The sequence below is a fragment of the Engraulis encrasicolus genome, chromosome 12, assembly GCF_034702125.1.
Source record: "Engraulis encrasicolus isolate BLACKSEA-1 chromosome 12, IST_EnEncr_1.0, whole genome shotgun sequence".
Classification (NCBI taxonomy): Eukaryota; Metazoa; Chordata; class Actinopteri; order Clupeiformes; family Engraulidae; genus Engraulis; species Engraulis encrasicolus.
The window spans coordinates 34567118-34587117 of record NC_085868.1 but is presented as its reverse complement, the minus strand read 5'-3'; the positions used below and the strand labels follow the sequence as shown (position 1 = coordinate 34587117).

The following is a 20000-nucleotide window of genomic DNA, read 5'->3' as shown; positions in this document are numbered from 1 at the left end:
TGTGTGTGCGGTTGCATATGCATATAGCATGGGTGTGTTTGTTTGTGTGAGTGTGCCTGTCTGTGTGTGCTTGCTTGCGTGTATGTGTGTGTCCCTGTCAATGTGTGTGTCCTTTAATGTCATTTTCTAATAAAGCTTTTATGGGCTACCGCTGTTATGTACACCAGCGAGGCTCAGCCACAATGGCCCCGCGCAGGCCACTATTGGGCTTAGTCGATACTTCAAACGGCTCACCAAACCATTCGCTATTCAGACAAGCACAAAGGCCACAATAGGATGAGTACAAGTATTAAGCATTAAGCAGTGTGTGTTTGTGTGTGTTCTCTTTGTTGTTGTTGGTGTGTGTGTGTGTGTGTGTGTGTGTGTGTGTGTGTGTGTGTGTGTGTGTGTGTGTGTGTGTGTGTGTGTGTGTGTGTGTGTGTGTGTGTGTGTGTGTGTGTGTGTGTGTGCGTGCGTGCGTGCGTGCGTGTGTGTGTGTGTGTGTGTGTCTGTGCCACAGTGTGTATGTAAGCGGACGTTGTACAAAAAAGCAATGTGTATGTTCATGCATGTGTGTGCGTGCGAATGCGCGTGTACGCGAGTGTACGTGTGTGTAGGCCTATGCGTGTGTATGTGAATACGGGGCGTGTGTGGCAGACCTGAACGTTTAAGCTCTTGTACTCAGAGAAAGACAAGAGTATTAGAGGCGGTGGACACACTTTCATTCTGATTGTTTAATAATCCGTTTATGACTGCACTCCTCCTCCTCTCCTCCTCTATCTGTCCATACTGTACCCAATTTTTCCCTGCCCTCAAACAACGACTTGAATATAGTAGGGCACTGTACGTTCGATTCTAAAATGAAGCAATGGCAGGGGGAGGGACTAGACCCGGGAGCCAGAAGAAAATCGCATTTGCCATTCATCTCGAGACTTGAAACAATCTCCTTGCCAGTTCTTGCTGAGTCTATGCTATTTTCTGTGCAAATGGTAGTTACCTGCCTGTTTCGGACAATTCAAATATTATTTATTTTCAGACAGACTCAAATGACCAATGAACATTCCTGTTTGGTTTGATTGACAGTTACAATTATTTTAGAATTCTTGTCATTGTCTTGGCAAACACAACCGTCATCCTATCAAATCTTGTTCTCAGCATTGCTAAGGTACAAATCTGGAAATTTAGGGTGGACGAATCCTGGCAGATCAATCGCGGATGCTTCAAAACTGTTGAATGGAATACAATAGGAACCCGCTGTCCATATATATGCGTCAGTGCTCCCAACCTCTCACTCTCTCTCCATTCTCCTCTGCATACCTCTCTCAGTGCACCCCCCCCCAGCCTGATTATCATTGACTTTCAAAGACTTGGTCGGACCAAGTGCATAACGGCATGGTTGAGTCGCCTCCCTTGGTTTGTTACTTATTGTTTGCCTCCTGACAGTGGGAGGAGTTCCTGATTTTCCTGGAGCTCAGAAACGATATTTGTATTGCTCCTGGCTTGACTAGAAGTAACACTGAAGTTGCGTCACTAGGAGGGCGCAGCCTGGCAACCCCCCCCCCCTCCCCCCCAAACACACACACACACACACCACAACCCAACTTGATTCTGCTCTGTCTCCTTTCATTTTTCTCTCTATGTATACCTATCTCTCATTCCAACCCCCCTCCAAAGCCCACTTGTCTCATCCCAATTTTCTCCTCTCTCATCCTTTCTTTATTCTCTACATTCATACTTCTCTTTAATCTGTTGTGTTTTTATTGCTTTATATTTTCGCTAAGCACATTTAACTGCCACTGTCTATTGCAGGTGTTCCAGAACAAGGCCAAGAAATGCTTCGCTATATGCCATGCAAACCCTTCCAAAAAAAACAAAACACACAGTTCCTGACCACAGGATATACAGGCCGACTGCTTACATGCTATACGTACTTGTACTGTATATTATCCTGTCTTGCACTTTAATGTCGGTCCTGTTTCTGTCCATGCATGGGATAGTGAGAATCAAAAATGCAATTCCTTTGTATTTCCAGTGCATGTGAAGAAGTGCCGACCAACATAACGGAGCATGGGCTCTGCAAACGACTAAAAATAAACTTGCCTTGCCTCCTCCCCCACCCTAAACCTCACACCTCTTTTCTCCTCTCTCTACATCATTCTCTCACGCCATCCCCCACCTACTCCATCCTACTTTTCTGCCTCTACCGTTCCCTCGTTCCATCTTAGTTTGACCCCACCCGTGCCCTTGCCCCCATTCTCTCTCTCTCTCTCTAACTATCTATTTCTCTCTCTCTCTCTTCCATCTGCATTCACTCAATCTTCGTTCTTTTTTCCCTTTTTTCCAGTGCACTGCTGTGTCAGAGCTCTGGCTATATTTAGTGTGTGTGTGCGTGTGTGCGTGTGTGCGTGTGTGTGTGTGTGCGTGTGTGTGTGTGTGTGTGTGTGTGTGTGTGTGTGTGTCTGTGTGTGTCTGTGTGTGTCTGTGTGTGTGTGTGTGTGTGTGTGTGTGTGTGTGTGTGCGTGTGTGCGTGTGTGTGTGTGTGTTAGTGTTTATGTGTGTATGCATGCATGTGTGTTAGTGTGGGTGTGAGACAGTGTCTGTGTGTGTGCGTGCGTGTTACTTTGGGTGTGAGACAGTGTGTGTGTGTGTGTGTGTGTTGCTGCTGTTGCATCTGTCTATACTTAGCCATCCCATTTCTCACCGCTAACATCCCCACATTCCAACATGTACTCTTTTCTTGAGCTTTCTGTGAGTTTTTTTCTGTGAGATTTCACGTGTCTATGCATGCACAGCACTGTGTGTGTGTGCATCAGAATCGTGTGTATGCTCATAACTGTGTACTCATGTGTGTGTGTGTGTGTTTGTGCATGCATGCATGTGTACTTGTGTGAGCGCATCTATATGTGTCTTTGCTTGTGTCCTCGTGCGTGTGTGCGTGCATACGTGCGTGCATATATGTGTGTGTGTGAGAGTGGATGCGTCTACATGTGTTTGTGCCAGTGTGTGCAGGTGCTACGGGATGCTGCATGTGAAAGGGACACAGCTGTAGCCCCTCCTCCCGTCTCCACACACGGCCCCCACTGCAGCCTCCTGGGGCTGGAGGGGAGTTACATAAGTACCCAGTCACTCGCCCTAATGGCCCAGGTAGGGGACTCAGCGCACAGTTAGCCAACATTTACATTCAGGGCTATAAATCAACATTTTTTTTCATCCTCATTTTTTCTTTTTTTCTTTTCAGGTAATTTGACTATGTTACATTTTACCAGCCGACCATACATTCACTATCAGTCAAGAGTAAGAATTGAACTGAATTTTTGCCACGTTTGAACGGTTGGCTGTTGTTAATTTAGATTATGTGTGATTATGTATTTTAAAAAGAGACGTAATGTGCAGCTTGATTATTTTATTATTGCAGGCTGCAGGCAGAACTGAATAAAAAAAAACACAAACTGGGTAAGTCACTGTGCTATGTATATTGCTAATGTTGATACAGTATAATGACACTTCATCCCATTGTCGTTGTCAGACTGAATACAGAAAGACTACGTAGTAAATTCACTTTCAATATCGTAATATCTCTGAGCCCAAGCCCCTTCAGGGGTTTATTTGAAGACCTCCCATGACAGTCCATAAACCAACCATGGTGAATTTCATCTTATAAAGTGTTAAGAGTATAAAGTATGAAGTGTTCTGCCATGATATTACTCAACTTTTTGAAATCAATATATTTGCTGCTGGACCATTTGGAATTAGTTCTTGCGGAAAGTACTTTGACAAACACAGTACAATACAAAAAAATGTCAACCACTTACAGAACACGAAAAAATAACCTGCCTACACATCTTCTCGCAAATCACTCGGGAATTTCCTGCGGACCACCATTATTTTTCAGGACCCACTGTATAAGACAAAAAGCCAAACACCCTACCACTACATCCCTCCCAATAAGAAAAACCACAGCGATACATAGTCAACCCCTTCCAGACCTCGGAGATGAAGACAAACCCCTTGTCGCCCACTCTGACATCCAATTCAAGATAGCATCCCCTTGGATACTATACTGTTGACCACTGCAATAGTTTATATGAGATAGCAAAAGGCACAAAGTCACAGCCAGTGTGTGATAGTCCCCACTGCCAACACCAGATAATGGGCCCCTGGGCATCTCTTGTGGCACTCCCCAAGTCACTAGTATAAGCGGGCCTTGGGGCTTTTGCTTGGGACCTCATGACACGTTAAGAAGGGTGCCCCACGGTGGTTAGAGCAATTTGTATCAGATATTTGTCTTCCGCTCTTATCCAGGTTGGTAAATCCATGGAGAGAACCCCTCGTATTCCCCATTCGCGTAGCCTACCAAAACCCACCACTGATTTTACTTTTTTTTAAAACGTTTTCCGGCAAATGTAGTCATTTTCAGGTGCAGGTCCCTGAGCAAACTCTCAAAAGGCCCTGGTGGATCTTACAATAATTTATATCTCTGGCATGATCTCCCTGCCTTTCTACCTCTATCTTCCTCTAGATTCTCTCTAAGGTGTTAGTTAAACTATTTCTGGGTCTTTCATAGCCTATGGCCGTAGGGATGGAAATGTAGACGGAACAGTATTCATTACTACTTTCCATGGTATCTCCTGGCACTTTTCTTCATGTCAATCTTCTATGTGAGTGCAATACATAATTGTGTATATTTGCCATCGTAGTGATGATGATGACTCTGTTCTGCTCAAGGTTAATTCCTGAATGAAGAGGTTTTGCCTTCAAACCACCATTAACACGCCTTGTGTCAGCAATGATTAGTAGTCTGAATTGTGTATGTGCTTCCATCAATGCAAGCCTTAGCAGTTTTATTCAATATCAGTGAACTGATGTTTGGACTGGTCACTGTTCTTCTCAAGGTTCATTCCTGCTTTTTTATTTTGTTTTATACTATCATTATGTTTACCATAAAAATATCAGACTCATGTCTCTATAAAAAGACCCTTTCATAAACTGTTAGCTATGTGATTTTCTGATTCATGGATGACCCCCCAGGGGCCGGTCCTAGGGGCGGGCCAACTGGGCAACTGCCCAGGGAAGCACCCGTGAGAAACCCCGACCCCATCGCAAAACCGCTGTCCCCGACATTGGGTAAGACCTTGAAACATGTAAAAACAATTATAAACATATTTTAAGAATCGGTTAAAAGGTATTATTCATGCTCTGTAGCCACATTGTTGTATTAGCATTACTGTATGTGTTTTTGTCAGCTAACATTCTTCAACTCTTTTTTTTTCGAAGGGGCCGGGGCTGCTGCGAAAGGGGCTGGGCATCAGAGGGGGGCCCAGTAGGGCTGCAAAATTAATCGAAAAATAATCAAAATCATGATAAAATAGTGAAATCGAACTCATGATTTTAATCGTGATTTAATCGTAGCAATAGTGACCTACTTTTGAGAGCGTCCTTGAAGCCAGAACATACTGACAGGCTGGTGTTTCTGGCCAGAAATCTGTCCACTTAAGTTTCATGCTATTGCCTTTACATAATTATTACAAATATTTTTTAATTTTTTTGCTCATCCCGTATGTAATTCATTCTTGGTTATATTTCATCTTGTTACAAATTTCAAAAAAATCTGCAAAAATCAATAATCGTGATTAATAATACTGATTATGATTTTCACCAAAATAATCGTGATTATGATTTTTTCCATAATCGTGCAGTCCTAGGGCCCAGGGCCGCAACTCATTGTAGGGCCACTACTTTCAGTGGCTATGGTAAAAAGTAACCCGGTAGTTCTCATATATGTTGTCCTTGTTCATGTGCATGTGCTAGAGACCCAAAAGGGCCTGGATTAAACAAGTGCTCAAATCACTCACTGAAGTACTGCACTGTGTCAGCATTTATATTGCCAGTGCGCAGCTATGGAGAAGGCAATGCCACCACATCAGAGGAGTTCATGTAGTACTTTCAACACACGCTCTTGGCATTTTTATTCACTATTAATCAGTGTGTGCGTGTGTGTGTATATGTGCATGCATGCGTGCATGTGTGCGTGCTTGTGTGTCTGCGTACGCGTCCCTGCGTCTATATGAGGGTTTATATTTGCCTTTTTATGATCTCTGTTTTGCTCAAGGTTCTTTGCTGTTAGAAAGAAGACCTTGTTTTTCTTTTCATTCAAGCCATCATTGCCTTGACTGTGTGAGGGGAGAATGACTCAGAGCAAAGTAAATGGTCTTTTAAATCGAAATTGTCACTGGCACTGTGGAGGGATTGACTGAACTGAACTCCTCTCAACTGAACTCAACTGTGTTGAGTAGCGTCAGGATAGAATAAGTCATTAATTTTCTTCTTAAGCTGTGTTTACCTAGTCACTGACAGAAGCCACTGTTGGAGATACTGTAGCCTACTATGACATTTACATTCTAGTGCATACAGTATTTACAAAGGAATAGTTTGTGCATAGTTTGTTAAATTGGTTTGTTGTAACTGTCTAATGTATCTAATGTATGTAGGCCTGTTATTGTAAAGTGTTTCAATATATACAGTATCTATATAGCCTACAATACGTTATATATACAGAAAGCATGCACGCACATAGGCACGTAGGCACGCAGGCACGCACACACACGAAACTGGATCAGAGCCTTTTATCGACAGCCACCACGCATATCAATCCATATACACAGTAAAAAATGCAGTGTTAATTCAACACTTAGAGAGTATTCGGGGACCAAATGCACTCTAGGAGGTGTTAAATCGACTCTGTTAGTGTTGCATTAACACTGCAGTTTTTACTGTGTACATCTTCCAAGTGTGTGTGTGTGTGTGTGTGTGTGTGTGTGTGTGTGTGTGTGTGTGTGTGTGTGTGTGTGTGTGTGTGTGTGTGTGTGTGTGTGTGTGTGTGTGTGTGTGTGTGTGTGTGTGGCGGTGACTGTGCAGCCGCTACGCTTGTCAATCTATATATGCATATCAATCTATATCTTCTCTGTGTGTGAGTGTGTATGTGCGTGCGTGCTTGTGTGAATTTGTGTGTGTGTGCGTGCGTGTGTGCGAACGTGCATGCGTGTGTGTGTGTGTGTGTGTGTGTGTGTGTGGTAGGGGTGGTACGGTTCACAAATGTCACGGTACGGTCCATATCACGGTTTCAAGGTCACGGTTTTCGGTTTTGTAAGGTTTTTTTTTTTTTTTTTTTTTTTTTTTTTTTAATAAAATGTATTATATAAAAATTAGAATGAAAATGTAAGCTTATCATGGGTATGTTGAATTTGACTTCATTTAACCCAACTGAAAGAGGAAAGATATCAATGATTTTAACATGCTTCCATTTATTTCACAAAAAGGGAGAACTAAGTCCTAACTTTTAAGTTGACAAATAAGTTATTCAAATATTACATGCGATAACACATTTCACGTGTAAAAATAAAACAGCTACACTCCTGTAGGTAATGGGACCGTTAGGTCAGTGCAGTATGACTATTTTGGTTAATGACACACTGAGAACGAATTGGACTTTTATTTTGATACCGCTTTCTGTGAGTTTTGCGCTTATGAATCAGTTGCTTCCTATCATGAAACTGCCGGCCGTGAGAAGTATAGAAGTAAAATCAGAAGTCAAATTCAATTTTAAGTGAACAAGTGATAGGGTTATGTTATGTTAAAATGTGAAAGTTAAGGTAACAAATAATTTTAAAAGATCGTTTTTTTAGAAGTGTATGCACAAGAATGTTTCACAAAACTCCTGTGAAGCTGAGCCTTTTAAAACAGTTATAGTGTTAAACATCAATGTTAACTAGGCAACAGCACAACGTCCCCTTCATTCCATCAGAGTTTAACTGGCTACATATAATTAGGCCTAGGCTACAGTTGATTCCAGTTAAGGACAGCGCAGTGAATCTGATGGATATGTTCAATTATCTCGCATTTTGCCGTCCGGAATCCCCATTCAATGCCACGTGGATATAGCCTACACTAGGCTACTGTAACGTAAGTCATAGTCTACTTTGTTCTGCTACTCTGTCATTGTTTGTAAATTCATGTTCATTTAATTTAAAATGGTCAGCATAAAGGCTGGGAACAGTCACTTGCGCTAACGTGGAGAGAGAGGGGGGAGAGGGTGACGTTGCTGACCGACCTGCACTTGCTTGTAGGCTACTGTAGCCTAGTCAGCTGGCGCATGCTGTTACATTATGCCTTTCAGTTGGCTGATAGAAATCAGTCTTTCCACACTCAATATCCTACGTAGTCTTTGTGTTTTATGCTTGTAAAAGTAGTAGGATTTTAATAGCGTCGTCCGCCGGTGGTCACTATTTTTTTTTTTTTTTTGAAACCGTGGGCACCGTGCGGTTGCCCACTACCCCGTTCCGTGACATGCAAACCGTACGGTCTCGGTTTGCAACGCAAACCGTACCATGCCTAGTGTTTGGGTGTGCCTACCCCAGCTACTATACATATCAATCTATGAAACATCTTCCAAGTGTTAGGTGGTAGGAAGGGGCAGCTGTTCAATAGATCAAACCCATACATCAAATGGGTGGGTGGCAGGATATGAAGGGAGGAGGAGATGTATTAGTGCATCCATTATATGGCAGGGCCCAGCCACTTTGTAGATGATTGAAGGGGGAGGGGGAGGGGGTGGGGGTGGCAGATAATTATTCAAATGTGTTTGTGGTTAATATCAGAGGCAGGCAACCCCAGGTTAATTACTTAACATCTTCAGGCCTGTCACAACCAGGCTGACAGACATGGCAAACGCCTAGGGCCCCCAAGCTTATAGAGAAGGCCCCCCTTGATAAAGACTGGTATATTCAAATAGCAGCAGCGACCACTTCGACAGCAGCGTTTCCCTAAATTCTATGATGCACTGACGCTATTATTGAAGTTCCCTTGAGGGTGTCACTCCCCAGTTGGGGTGGGGTGGGAGGGGTCCAAGTTTGCTTGAGCTAGGGCCCTCAAATACCTTTGAAACAGCCCTGAACATCCTGCCAGACTAATCCTGTTCGTTCAAACCAATTCACTGAACCAGCTTATCTCCATTAGATGACACAGTACCCAATCATCAGTTGCCAAGAGCACGGGGGGAAAGAAATAACTGGAAGGGCTTGGGTTTTCACAAACCAGGTTACATTACATTACATTGCACTTAGCTGACGCGTTCACTTCATTCAAAGCGACTCACGGTTATTATTATTTTTCAGGGTATTGGTTGCAGTCCCTGGAGCAATGTAGGGTTAGGTGCCTTGCTCAAGGGCACTTCAGCCATGGATGGAGATGTAGGGGGGTTTCGAACCTGCAACCCCTAGATTGAAAGACCAACTCTCTAACCACTAGGCCACGGCTGCCCAGGTTGTGCTGTAATGAGCAAACTGGATTGAGAAGGTACAATCCAGTGACATGCATTCCAATTGACTTGCTTTTAAGCTTAAAACCAGATAATATGTGGCACTTGATTGTCCTGTAGGTCCTAAATTCAGGTTCCACATTACATGTATTGTACATCCTTTCTCTGAATACCCTGTGTGCATATATGTGGTTAAAATAGTTGGAAATATTTCATTATGTTCAAATCATAATGTATCAAATGGTTAGGCCATCTACATGTTGTAGAATGTACATCCGTTACATTTACATGATTGGGGTAGTCGTTTCATCTGCATTTAAATATGAACGGCACTCATGAAAGGATGTATTATAATAGGTGAGGTCACTCAGCTAATTCTTTGTGTGTAATACATTAGGTATGCAAGGGGAAGTGGACTGCAGCTCTGTAGATTGACATGAGCATTATGTCTAGAAAAGAGAGGGTTACTGTAGATAATAATCTCTGATGGACAAAAAAGGACTAAGTCCCCTTTGTCACACACATGAGTTGTAAAGTGCTAATCCCGCCCTGCATTATAATCATCAAATCAAAGGTCTTGAGAATTTATGTAAAAGTCGTGTCTTGGTTCTTGGTTCTATTGCTCTGAGAGCTTTTGTTCATTTCAACCATTACCACAGATATCATCGTTTCATAAATGTGACATTCCATGTAAGATGACCATGGCAAATTCCAGGCTTTTCAGGAGCAAATTGTGTTTGTGTAATTCATGTCAATCTTACAACATAAACATGCCAAGTATATACATTGCACTCTCAAAGGATCCTATGTATTATTCTAAGAGTAGCGCAGCACAATACATATTTCTGAATCTCTTTATTTCCATAAGTGCCTCCTCTGACCTTGATTCTACAAAGCAACAATAAACTGATTTCTTCAACATGAAGCATATGAATATGATTAACCTCCTGTATTTGGGCTGTACTGTAATCACAATAATAAAGCTTTAGTCAATGAGAGACAGTTCTGAATCTATCCTGTATGGCAGTGATTCTGAAAATGTGGGCCGTGTTGTCAATGTAGGTGGGCCAGGAGAGGCCCTAAAATTATATCGATTTTAAAAAAATATATTTTTACAATACGATTTTAATTACCACTAAATGTGACATCTACTGTGTAACACATTGAACAATATAGAAAATATGATAAAAGAAACCAATCTTATGGTTATGTTACAGGAGTTCCCATTTGAGAAACAAAATTATTGTGTATATGTTTCTTCTGTACATTTTTCTAATTTCAAAGTGGGCTTTGGAATTCAGATGTTTGACAATGGCTGCTGTATAGGGGCAACTCGCAGACAAACACCACTTAGCGCTGCTTTAAACATCCCCTCCTTACTCATGTACAGAAGCACAGCCTGATCTCGTTAGCGCTAATAGTCTCTGGCCTATTCATTTCCATTAGAGGCCCAATCTTGTCAGGCGCCCTCACGAAAATAGCATTGCAGGGATAAAATCCAAGATGGCCGCCAGGTGGAGAGACTCACCTAGGCAGACTTGGAGGAGACGCGGGGACAGGGAACAGGGATGGAGGACAAGGACACAGAAATAGATTGAAAGAGTACACTAGAGATGGAAAACAAAGAGAAAGCTGAGGAGAGAAAGAGAGAGGGAGTAGAGGGAGAGGAGGGCAAGGGCAGAAGGAGGGGAGAAGGAAAAAGTAGAGCACTGCAGTGAGAGAAGGGCAAAGAGGAAAGTAGGAAAGAGATACGGATACAGACACAGAGACAGAGAGAGAGAGAGAGAGATAGAGAGAGAGAGAGAGAGAGAGAGAGAGAGAGACACAGAGACAGAGAGAGAGAGAGAGAGAATGTGAAATAAAGGAGAGAGGCACAGAAGAAAAGAGAAAGACAAAGAAATAGGGAGCAGAGGAGAGGAAACGAGCCTGGTTTAAGCAAGAGACAAAGTGGAAAAGAGGAAAAATAGGGAAGAGGGAGGAGAGGGAAACCAAACAGGAGAAAGGAGGAGGAGGTACAGAATAAAGATATTGAGAAAGTGATAGAGGCAAAAGAAAGGAAGATGAAAACATAAAGATCAGACAGAAGAGGGAAAAATTTGAACAAAACAGGTGTGTATGACAAGGTGTGTATGTGTGTGTTCCATGACGTCCCATCCTTATCCCATCCTATGTACTGTATGTTTGACCACAGATGTATTTGGGTGTGTGTGCATGTATGTGCGTGCGTGCTTGTGTGTGTGTGTGTGTGTGTGTGTGTGTGTGTGTGTGTGTGTGTGTGTGTGTGTGTGTGTGTGTGTGTGTGTGTGTGTGTGTGTGTGTGTGTTGGGTGTGTTGGGTAGTGTGTGTATGTGTTGGGTTGTGTTGTGTTGGGTAGTGTGTGTGTGTGTGTGTGTGTGTGTGTGTGTGTGTGTGTGTGTGTGTGTGTGTGTGTGTATGTGTGTGTGTGTATGTGTGTGTGTGTGTGTGTGTGCCAGCACGTACCGTCCTCCACGGGCACGTAGACGTTGAGGTAGAGGCAGTCCTCGCTCTGCTCCTGCACGTACGTGACCACCGTGTCCAGGTTGGCCGTGAACCACACGGGAAGCATGTCGTTCAGCAGGAAGCGGTCCTCCAGGAACTGGGGGCACACGGGCGCGAACTGTGTGGCGTTGCGGATGCCGGGCCAGGACAAAGGCGGCTCGGGCGGCTGGAACCGGTGCTCGCCCATCGGGGGCAGTGCGTACGGGATGCCCAGGTACTGCTCCACGGGCCCCAGGATCTCGTTGGGCAGCGCGGTTTTTATCCCTCTCAGCTTGCCGTAGTTGGTGGTGACGATGGGATGCTGCTGGGCAGCCGTGGCCAGCGACAGGCAGCTCGTCATGGTAACGCACCATGCCAAAAATAGCCGCATTCCAGTTGCCCGGGCAACGGCGGTAAACAACGTTGTCGCTGTTGTTGTTTTTGGTGATGGTGATGGTGGTGGTGGTCGCCATGCCAACTGCCCTGATCTCGACATGGTCCAGCTGGTGATGAGTTCGGCAGAGCTGGGCGTGGCCTTAGGGTGACTGAAGCCCCTCCCCCTTATTCCTCAGGCTGTGCTGCTGCTGTCCGGCGGACAAGTGCTCCATCCAATCAGAGTAAAGATGCTGACGCCCCCCATTCCAGGAGGGCGAGATACGGTTTATGTCTGTATTGATACGTGTGTGTTTGTGTGTGTGTGTGTGTGTATTTATGTGTGTGTGTATGTATGTGTGTGTGTCCGTGTGGCTGGAGGATTCACTCCAACGATGGGTGGTGTAGACAGTGTGCGTACAGATGTTGATCTTGGCTGGCTCCCCACACTCTCCTCCGGGTCAAAACGAGCCCCTGCAGGACAGAAAAAAAACAGCACACTGTATAATCACACAAAATGTACGGTAGAATATAGCTTACTGTCTATTACAACAGGATTGGAAATGTCATCATCCTTCATCATTTTCATAGGAAGTTTCGTCACCTTCCTTTTCGTACAGAGTATTGAACTGCCTTTGTGTATGAAATGTGCCTTACAAACAACCTTGCTTTGACTTTGCTCAATGTGGAAAGGTTTGTGAAGTCATTTCATGCAGATGGGTTTGTCGGCACACCATTCACTATTTGATGAAAAAAGCACAACTACATCATACCAACAATGCTGTGACATTAGCGAGAGTCTTAAAGGATAAGTTCAGCTAATTTCAACATGTAGTTGTAATGCTCACACTACCCTGGAAATGTCAGTACCTGAGATTTCTTTTTTCTTCAGCCTTTTCCGAGATCCTGGTCATTGTAATGGGGGTGGGTATTTGTTTACATTTCAAAAAAACATCTTGATTTATTCCCAATAACATCCAAAAGGTTATGCAACATCTGCAGACAACTAGCAAACAGTGATACATTTTGGGAAAATATTTCTAGTACATCTATGTTAAGAATTTTAAAAAATGTATACATTAACTGTCCCCATTAGAATGGCTCAGAGCTGAGCCGAAAAATGGAGTATCACCGGGTACTGACAAGTCAGGGATGGCATGAACAATATAACAACATCTTGAAAATGGCAGAACTGGTCCTTTAAGTAACAGATTAAGACATGGTCATTACCATTTTGGTGGTAATAAAGTTGTAACAGTGCCTAGGCATGAAAGGGTTGAGTAAAATGTTCAATTGACGTGACAAGAACCAAATGAACAATGGCATCATATGTAAGTTTAAGTGGAATGTACAAAAAATTTAATACTAGATCTGGTGTGAATACACACAGACTTAAGGGTAACGCTTTACGTTTTAGCCACTATAACATACCTTATATGACTTATACGCTATTTGTTTTTTGTTTTCTTAATACTTTATTTCAAGTTTTTTTTCACAAAATCATAAAAGAATTTCTTCTGATTGTAGTTCCATCTTGCAGACATTTTTTTTCTTCCTTTCCATAGAAAGTCATAACTTAAAAGGAAACAGGTGAAGTAAACTGATAAGTGACGAGGGGAAAAAATAAATAAACAAAATCCAACAGTTCACATGTGTTGTACAGATTGAGAAAGAAAGAAGGGGGAAAAAGAGGGGGAAAAAACAACATATCCCGTGCTTAGCTATTTGTTAAGCACGGTCATGGGTCTACTATAGGTCCTTATTGTGATTATTGCCGTTATTGGCAATAAACCATACATTTGTGAATATACTGTGTCTAACAAATGATTGAGTTTGCTTACATAACACATGTCTTATAAGCCATATATGAAGAGTTTATTTGCAAAACGTGTGTAATTGTAATAATAAAATTTTTGTATTGGGCATTCCATTGCATTGCATTGCAAAATTCATTTCATACAGGTTTAAAAAGTATGTTCTCAAAATATTTGAATGGCAAGAATTCACACATAGGTGATAGGACCTCTGAACAGTCATTTTCAATAATAAAATGCAAAAGTCAAAAATGGTGGATAAACCGTTTTGCAAATAAACTCTTCATATGCAGACAGCAGTTAGGCATGTATTAGTAGCTAACACATGAATCCTAGACTTAAGTGTTACCAACTAAAGACACCTACATCAGCACATATGAAGCAATCTTCACCATCTCCCTAGGAGTCTGATTTTGAAAAAAGAAAATAATGCTGAGGCTGGCGAAAGGAAGTGGGCGTGTGTGCTTTTGTGTGCGTGTGTGTGTGTGTGTGTGTGTGTGTGTGTGTGTGTGTGTGTGTGTGTGTGTGTGTGTGTGTGTGTGTGTGTGTGTGTGTGTGTGTGTGTGTGTGTGTGTGTGAGAGAGAGAGAGAGAGAGTTCAACTCATCAAAGTGAATACATTAGTGAAGTGTGTGCTGTTGCAAATTTGGTGGTTTTGGAGCATAAATGTGAATTAAATCAGGTCAGGCATCGATATAAAAGTGTGTGCATGTGCGTGTGCGTGTGCGTGTGCGTGCGCGTGTGCGTGTGCGTGTGCGTGCGCGTGTGCGTGCGCGTGCGCGCATGTGTGTATGTGTGTGTATGTGTGTGTGAAGGGAGTGTGGTTATCCTGCTGAAGGTGATTCACACATGAGGAACTTCATTAGCGAAGGTTGTGCTTCTTCAGCAACTGCAGCATATGTGGAGGCGTAACGGGTCAGAGCTTTGCTGTGTGTGTGTGTGTGTGTGTGTGTGTGTGTGTGTGTGTGTGTGTGTGTGTGTGTGTGTGTGTGTGTGTGTGTGTGTGTGTGTGTGTGTGTGTGTGTGCATGTGCATATACGCGAGTGCGTGCCAGTGTGTCTACTTCTATTTACGTGCGTGTGTGTGTACGTTGCATCTGTGAAGACTATGAAATGTTTGAAATATATGAAATGTTTCACATTGTGTATGTGCTAGGCTGTGCTGAGAAAAAGCGTTCCTGCCATAAATAGCTGCTTAATAAATACTTCGGGCTTTCGGCAACATGGGCCTAAATATCAGAGGTTTGCATAGGAGAGGCCTGGCCATGCTCCCTGTGATGCAGCACTGGAATTGATGACCATGTAATTGATGACCACGTTCGTCTAGACAAGGGATGTCAAACTCAAATTTAGAGAGAGCCAAAATCAAAATCTGGGATGAAGACGTGGGCCGAATTCAATAGTTATTCAAAAATGCACTGCAATAGTATATACAGTACACACAGTTAATACGTAATGCAACACAAATAACATTGCCACCATATACTAGGCCAACGGTATACTTCTATGTGTAGTTACCTAGTATTTGCTGTTACACCAGTTTGGAACCATTCATAATTATTGTAATGCACAAAATTTGGTCATATTTTCATATATTAATGGTGTATGCAGGCCAATTGTAATACACATGTGAAATTATCTGGCGGGCCAAATAAAATGACTCCGCAGGTCAAATTTGGCCCCCGGTCTAGACGTCTCGTCTTGTGTACCCCCAAAGCTAATTTGTTGTACCATGACTACACCCTAACCCATGTTCTACATCTCTTCCTCTATCTCAGTGTGACTATGCTCCATGCATTTGTTGCTATTACTTTTTTCCAAGTACCCCCTGCAGAGTGCTCACGTACCCCTAGTGGTACACGTACCCCTGGTTGGGAAACACTGGTCTAGACAAACTACTGCATCTCTTCTACTTCTAACCATCCAAACTGAAGCCAGTCAAAATCATCCTTTTCCAACAGTGAAAAGTGAAAGCCCTCCTGGGAAACTCCGACTCCCAATGTCATTGTGACACAGCACTCCACGGCACACACATGCACACTGCACTCAACGGAATTGCATTCATGCCTCACCCGTGCAAGGGGACAGCCCCCAATGGTGCCCGGAACGGAGCAGTGCGGCAGGATGGTACCATGCAGAGGGTACCTCAGTCATGGAGGACGATGGGGGAGACCACTGGTTATTTACTCCTCCCAGCAACCTGGCAGGTCGGGAGTCGAACCGGCAACCTTTGGGCTACAAATCTGACACCCTAACCGCTTACCCATGACAGCCCAGTGCAACTGAGACTGAGGTTTAAGGCAATGATGCATTGCAGTAGTTGTGTAATTTTTCCCACAAGTCAGAGGAAATAGAGTTCAGGGCTGCGTATGTTGTTATTGTTGACAGACATGGCTTTCAATGATAACAGGGTGGCATGCAATGTTCCCCTGATAGTTGTCAATGTCTCGAACGTTTCGAACTGAAGACTCTCAATTATTATTTATCCCATTGAATTTACAACGCCGGCGAATAGGCATAGTTGTCTGATTTAGATGCCTTCCTTAATATTGAACACACTTGCACAAATAAGGGATTTTATGTGGACCTTGTAGCATATTTATAGCCGTAATGTTACAGGAAAGGCAATTGTAGGTAGTTTGCTTGTTTCCTCTGGTTTAAAGTCATACATATTTTCATTTCAATGACATAATTGCATTGTCTTTTATTCACCAAAAATAACTTTTGTGAATAGCTTCAATCTGCTGAAACACTATGTAGGCCAAACGTGATAATGTGTAAAACTTGACATCAGTACATGCATCGGATTTTGCATTCGGTTTAGGTGGTTAGGTGGTTATGATAGCGCGCTTCACTTCACAGGCATTCACTGGCAACTTTCAGCACCACAGGTGTGGACAACGCCCCTTAAGAGCAACTTCAGAATAATCTTAGGAACAGCGCACACGCGTTCACGTACTATGATGTTTGGAAAACAGGCCAAGAAAATCTAAGAATGCTCAAAGAATCAATCGTTTATGTTGCACTAAGAATCATCGTTATTGGGAGACGCACCCCTGATAAGTTGTAGCTTCGACCAGTAGCAGACAGAGGGCCTTAAATGGACACAGGTTAAAGTGGTGTTTCGCTATTTAAGACATTAAGCCCTGTTTGTGTGACTTCCAGGGTGAAGTAGAGATGTTCTCATCACAATTGTGACATTTGGTGCTGAACGGAGCATTTTGGTATTCAAGACTGCAGCCCCCCCACCTTTACATTGACTCCAATGAAGCACTCAAGCAATCGATCATAAAATGGCATTAAACTTTCATTTGCAAAGACATGAAACTCACCGAGTGGTCAGAGGTGGGCCTCAATACGTTGACCCGAAAATCACAGCGAAATACGCTTCCAGAGAAGATTATTGTCCGTCTTCATTGATTGTATTGGTTTGACTAGTATTACTAAGCGCGACCGGAAATGGGTGTGTGTTTGTTTACGTTACTATCTATGGCTTGTATGCAAGCTGTAGTTTTTGTAGCCAGTCCCGCTCAAAGACAGCCGTTCTACCTCGCTCCTTGATGTCTACACAAACAACACACTATTGCCACCGACTGGCTGGATGTCTACTGCTATTCAACGGCGTCTGGGGAAAAATAGGTCCGCCAAATGCTAAACAACAGTTAGAAGGAATATTTCGCTGCAATTTTCAGGTCAATTTATCGCTGTCTACCACTGACCACATGGTGAGTTTCATGTCTTTTCAAATGAAAGTTTAATGCCATTTTATTATCGATTGCTTGAGTGCTCCATTGGAGTCAATGTAAAGGTGGGGGGGCTGCAGTCTTGGATACCCTAATGCTCCGTTCAGCTCCAATTGTCAAAATTTTGATGAGAACATCTCTACTTCAGCCCAGAAGTCAAACAAACAGGGCTTAAAGGGCCAATCCCATTTGTATTTTCCTACCCCTACCCCTACCCTTAACCCCCACCCTTACCCTTTCTACCCCTACCCCTTACCCCTCCAAACGGAGTCTGCCTGTCCGAACCCCTCCTTTTTGAGGGCTACAAAGTCCTCCCCCTTACCCCTACCCCTCTGCCTTAACGACTATTGGGATACCCCTACCCCTACACAAAACTGAGGGGAGAGATAAGGGGTAGGGCCAAGGGGTGAATTGAGATTGGGCCAAAGTCTAAAATAGCGAACCACCACTTTAAGCATACCTTCTGAGAAGTTCCTGGCCAACTTGAGGAGACTAGAAGCTTGGCAAAACTTTGAATTTGCAATAATGCTAACCACAATGTAAGACAAAAAAATACATCACAGTGTTCTCATAAAGACCCCAGCTTAACCACTAAGGCTGTAACGATACACCCAACCCACGATTCGGTTTGTATCACGATATATGACCCACGGTTCGATACGCCCCACGATTTTATAATTTTTTTTAGAGGAAAAAAAAAGAAGAAAATAAATTATAGGCCTATATAGGCTATATAAATGCTTTCTTTTTCCATTTAGGCCTACCTGCCTACATTAATTTTGGAGGTGTACTAAATGATGTTGCAGATATAGGCTACCACTGCAACCTGTTCCCCCGGTGTTGACATCACAGCACAGAGAAATAAGGGATTTTAGTTCACCAAGGAAAAGTAGGCTTCTTATTAATAGCCTTAGATCATATCATGCTGAGATGCTGACCGTGTGTGAGAGAGACAGAGACGGAGAGAGAAGGGTCAGGGTTCCAGTAGGTAGCCTATAACAACTGTCTCACATTATCAAACATTATCCAATTAATATCCAAACATTAACTGACAACAACACTGGTCATATTTCGTTAGGAAACATGTTGCATAAAGTTACTTACAAAAATGCAACACTTAATTTTGATGTTTAATATTTTTGTAACTTTTTGATGGTGCAGCTGCGGCGCGCACGCTCAAAAATCTCGAAATGAGTCTCAGTTAGCCTATGTTACCACGATGCAACACGCACGTTGTCCTTTATTTGGTTTTGTAATTTGACATTTTGTCAAGAGTGGGAATGGATGCAGGCTGAAATGGAGCATGTTTTCGTTAGGTTGGCGGTCAATGGTGGGAAGAAATAACGCTGCCTATTAATATCCACATCGACCTCAACGTTCGCCCGACTTCAGACACTTCCCTTATAGAGCGTATAGTAGCGTGGTTTATGAATTTGGGCAGGCGGAGCATCTCGCTCTCTCGCTCTCTTTCTCTCTCTCCGCTCAACGTCTATCTCCACTCAACAGCATCGGCGCATCGGCAACACCTTCACACGTTTGATAAAGCCTTCTTGGTCTGTTGTTCATTTCTGTGCTTTACCTTCCGACGTTTCCAAGTTTTTCGTCTCGCGGAGGTTGCTCAGGCAATTGACAAGTGACAACAAATGCACGTGCTGGTTGGACGGAACATTTTATAAGAGAGGGGTGAATGGAAGTGCAGCAGCGGCGCGCACGCTTATACAAACAAATCTCGAAATGAACAACAGAGGGGTAACAACAGAGATTTTGTTAGGGAAGAACAACCAGTGCTTAATTTGAGGGGGAGCAACGGGGAGCTAACAAAATCTCTGTTGTTACCCCTCAGTCTAGAAAACAGCAGGATACACACAGGCAAATGTTTGCATATGCGCTTAAAAAGACAAGTCGAAAAAGGGCACACATGTGCAAGTAACACTTCCATTCACCTCTCTCTCTTATTAAATGTTCCGTCCAACTAGCACGTGCATTTGTTGCATCCTCTGCGCTCCGGGACCTCCCGCTTGACAAATTAAGCACTGGTAATAACTTTTAAAGGGCGCATCGCGATTCTGCGAGGAAGGTTCGCGATAGGGGTTCGTGGGTCTGTGTACCGCAATCCCTCGGTTCGATGCAATATCGTTACAGCCTTATTAACCACAACGTCATCAAAGTGCTCAGGCTTCCCAGACTATCTGCAAAGCACATCATGGGTTTTGTCACATAGGATAAACACTTCACACATTATGGGCATACATATCATACATTCCATAATATTAGTGAAGGAG

At 43.2% G+C, this 20000-nt stretch overlaps 1 protein-coding gene across 2 annotated transcripts in view; it reads right to left on the bottom strand.

Annotated features, from left to right (window-relative positions):
* Positions 1 to 12351, bottom strand: part of nlgn4xa (neuroligin 4 X-linked a) — a 170189-nt gene extending 157838 nt beyond the window's left edge. For both annotated transcript variants that reach the window (XM_063212098.1, XM_063212099.1), the window contains exon 1: positions 11774 to 12351. In XM_063212098.1, the coding sequence (XP_063068168.1) occupies positions 11774 to 12287 (514 nt within the window). In that variant the 5' untranslated portion in view covers positions 12288 to 12351. The remainder of the gene's footprint in view (positions 1 to 11773) is intronic.
* Positions 12352 to 20000: the final 7649 nt, after the last annotated feature.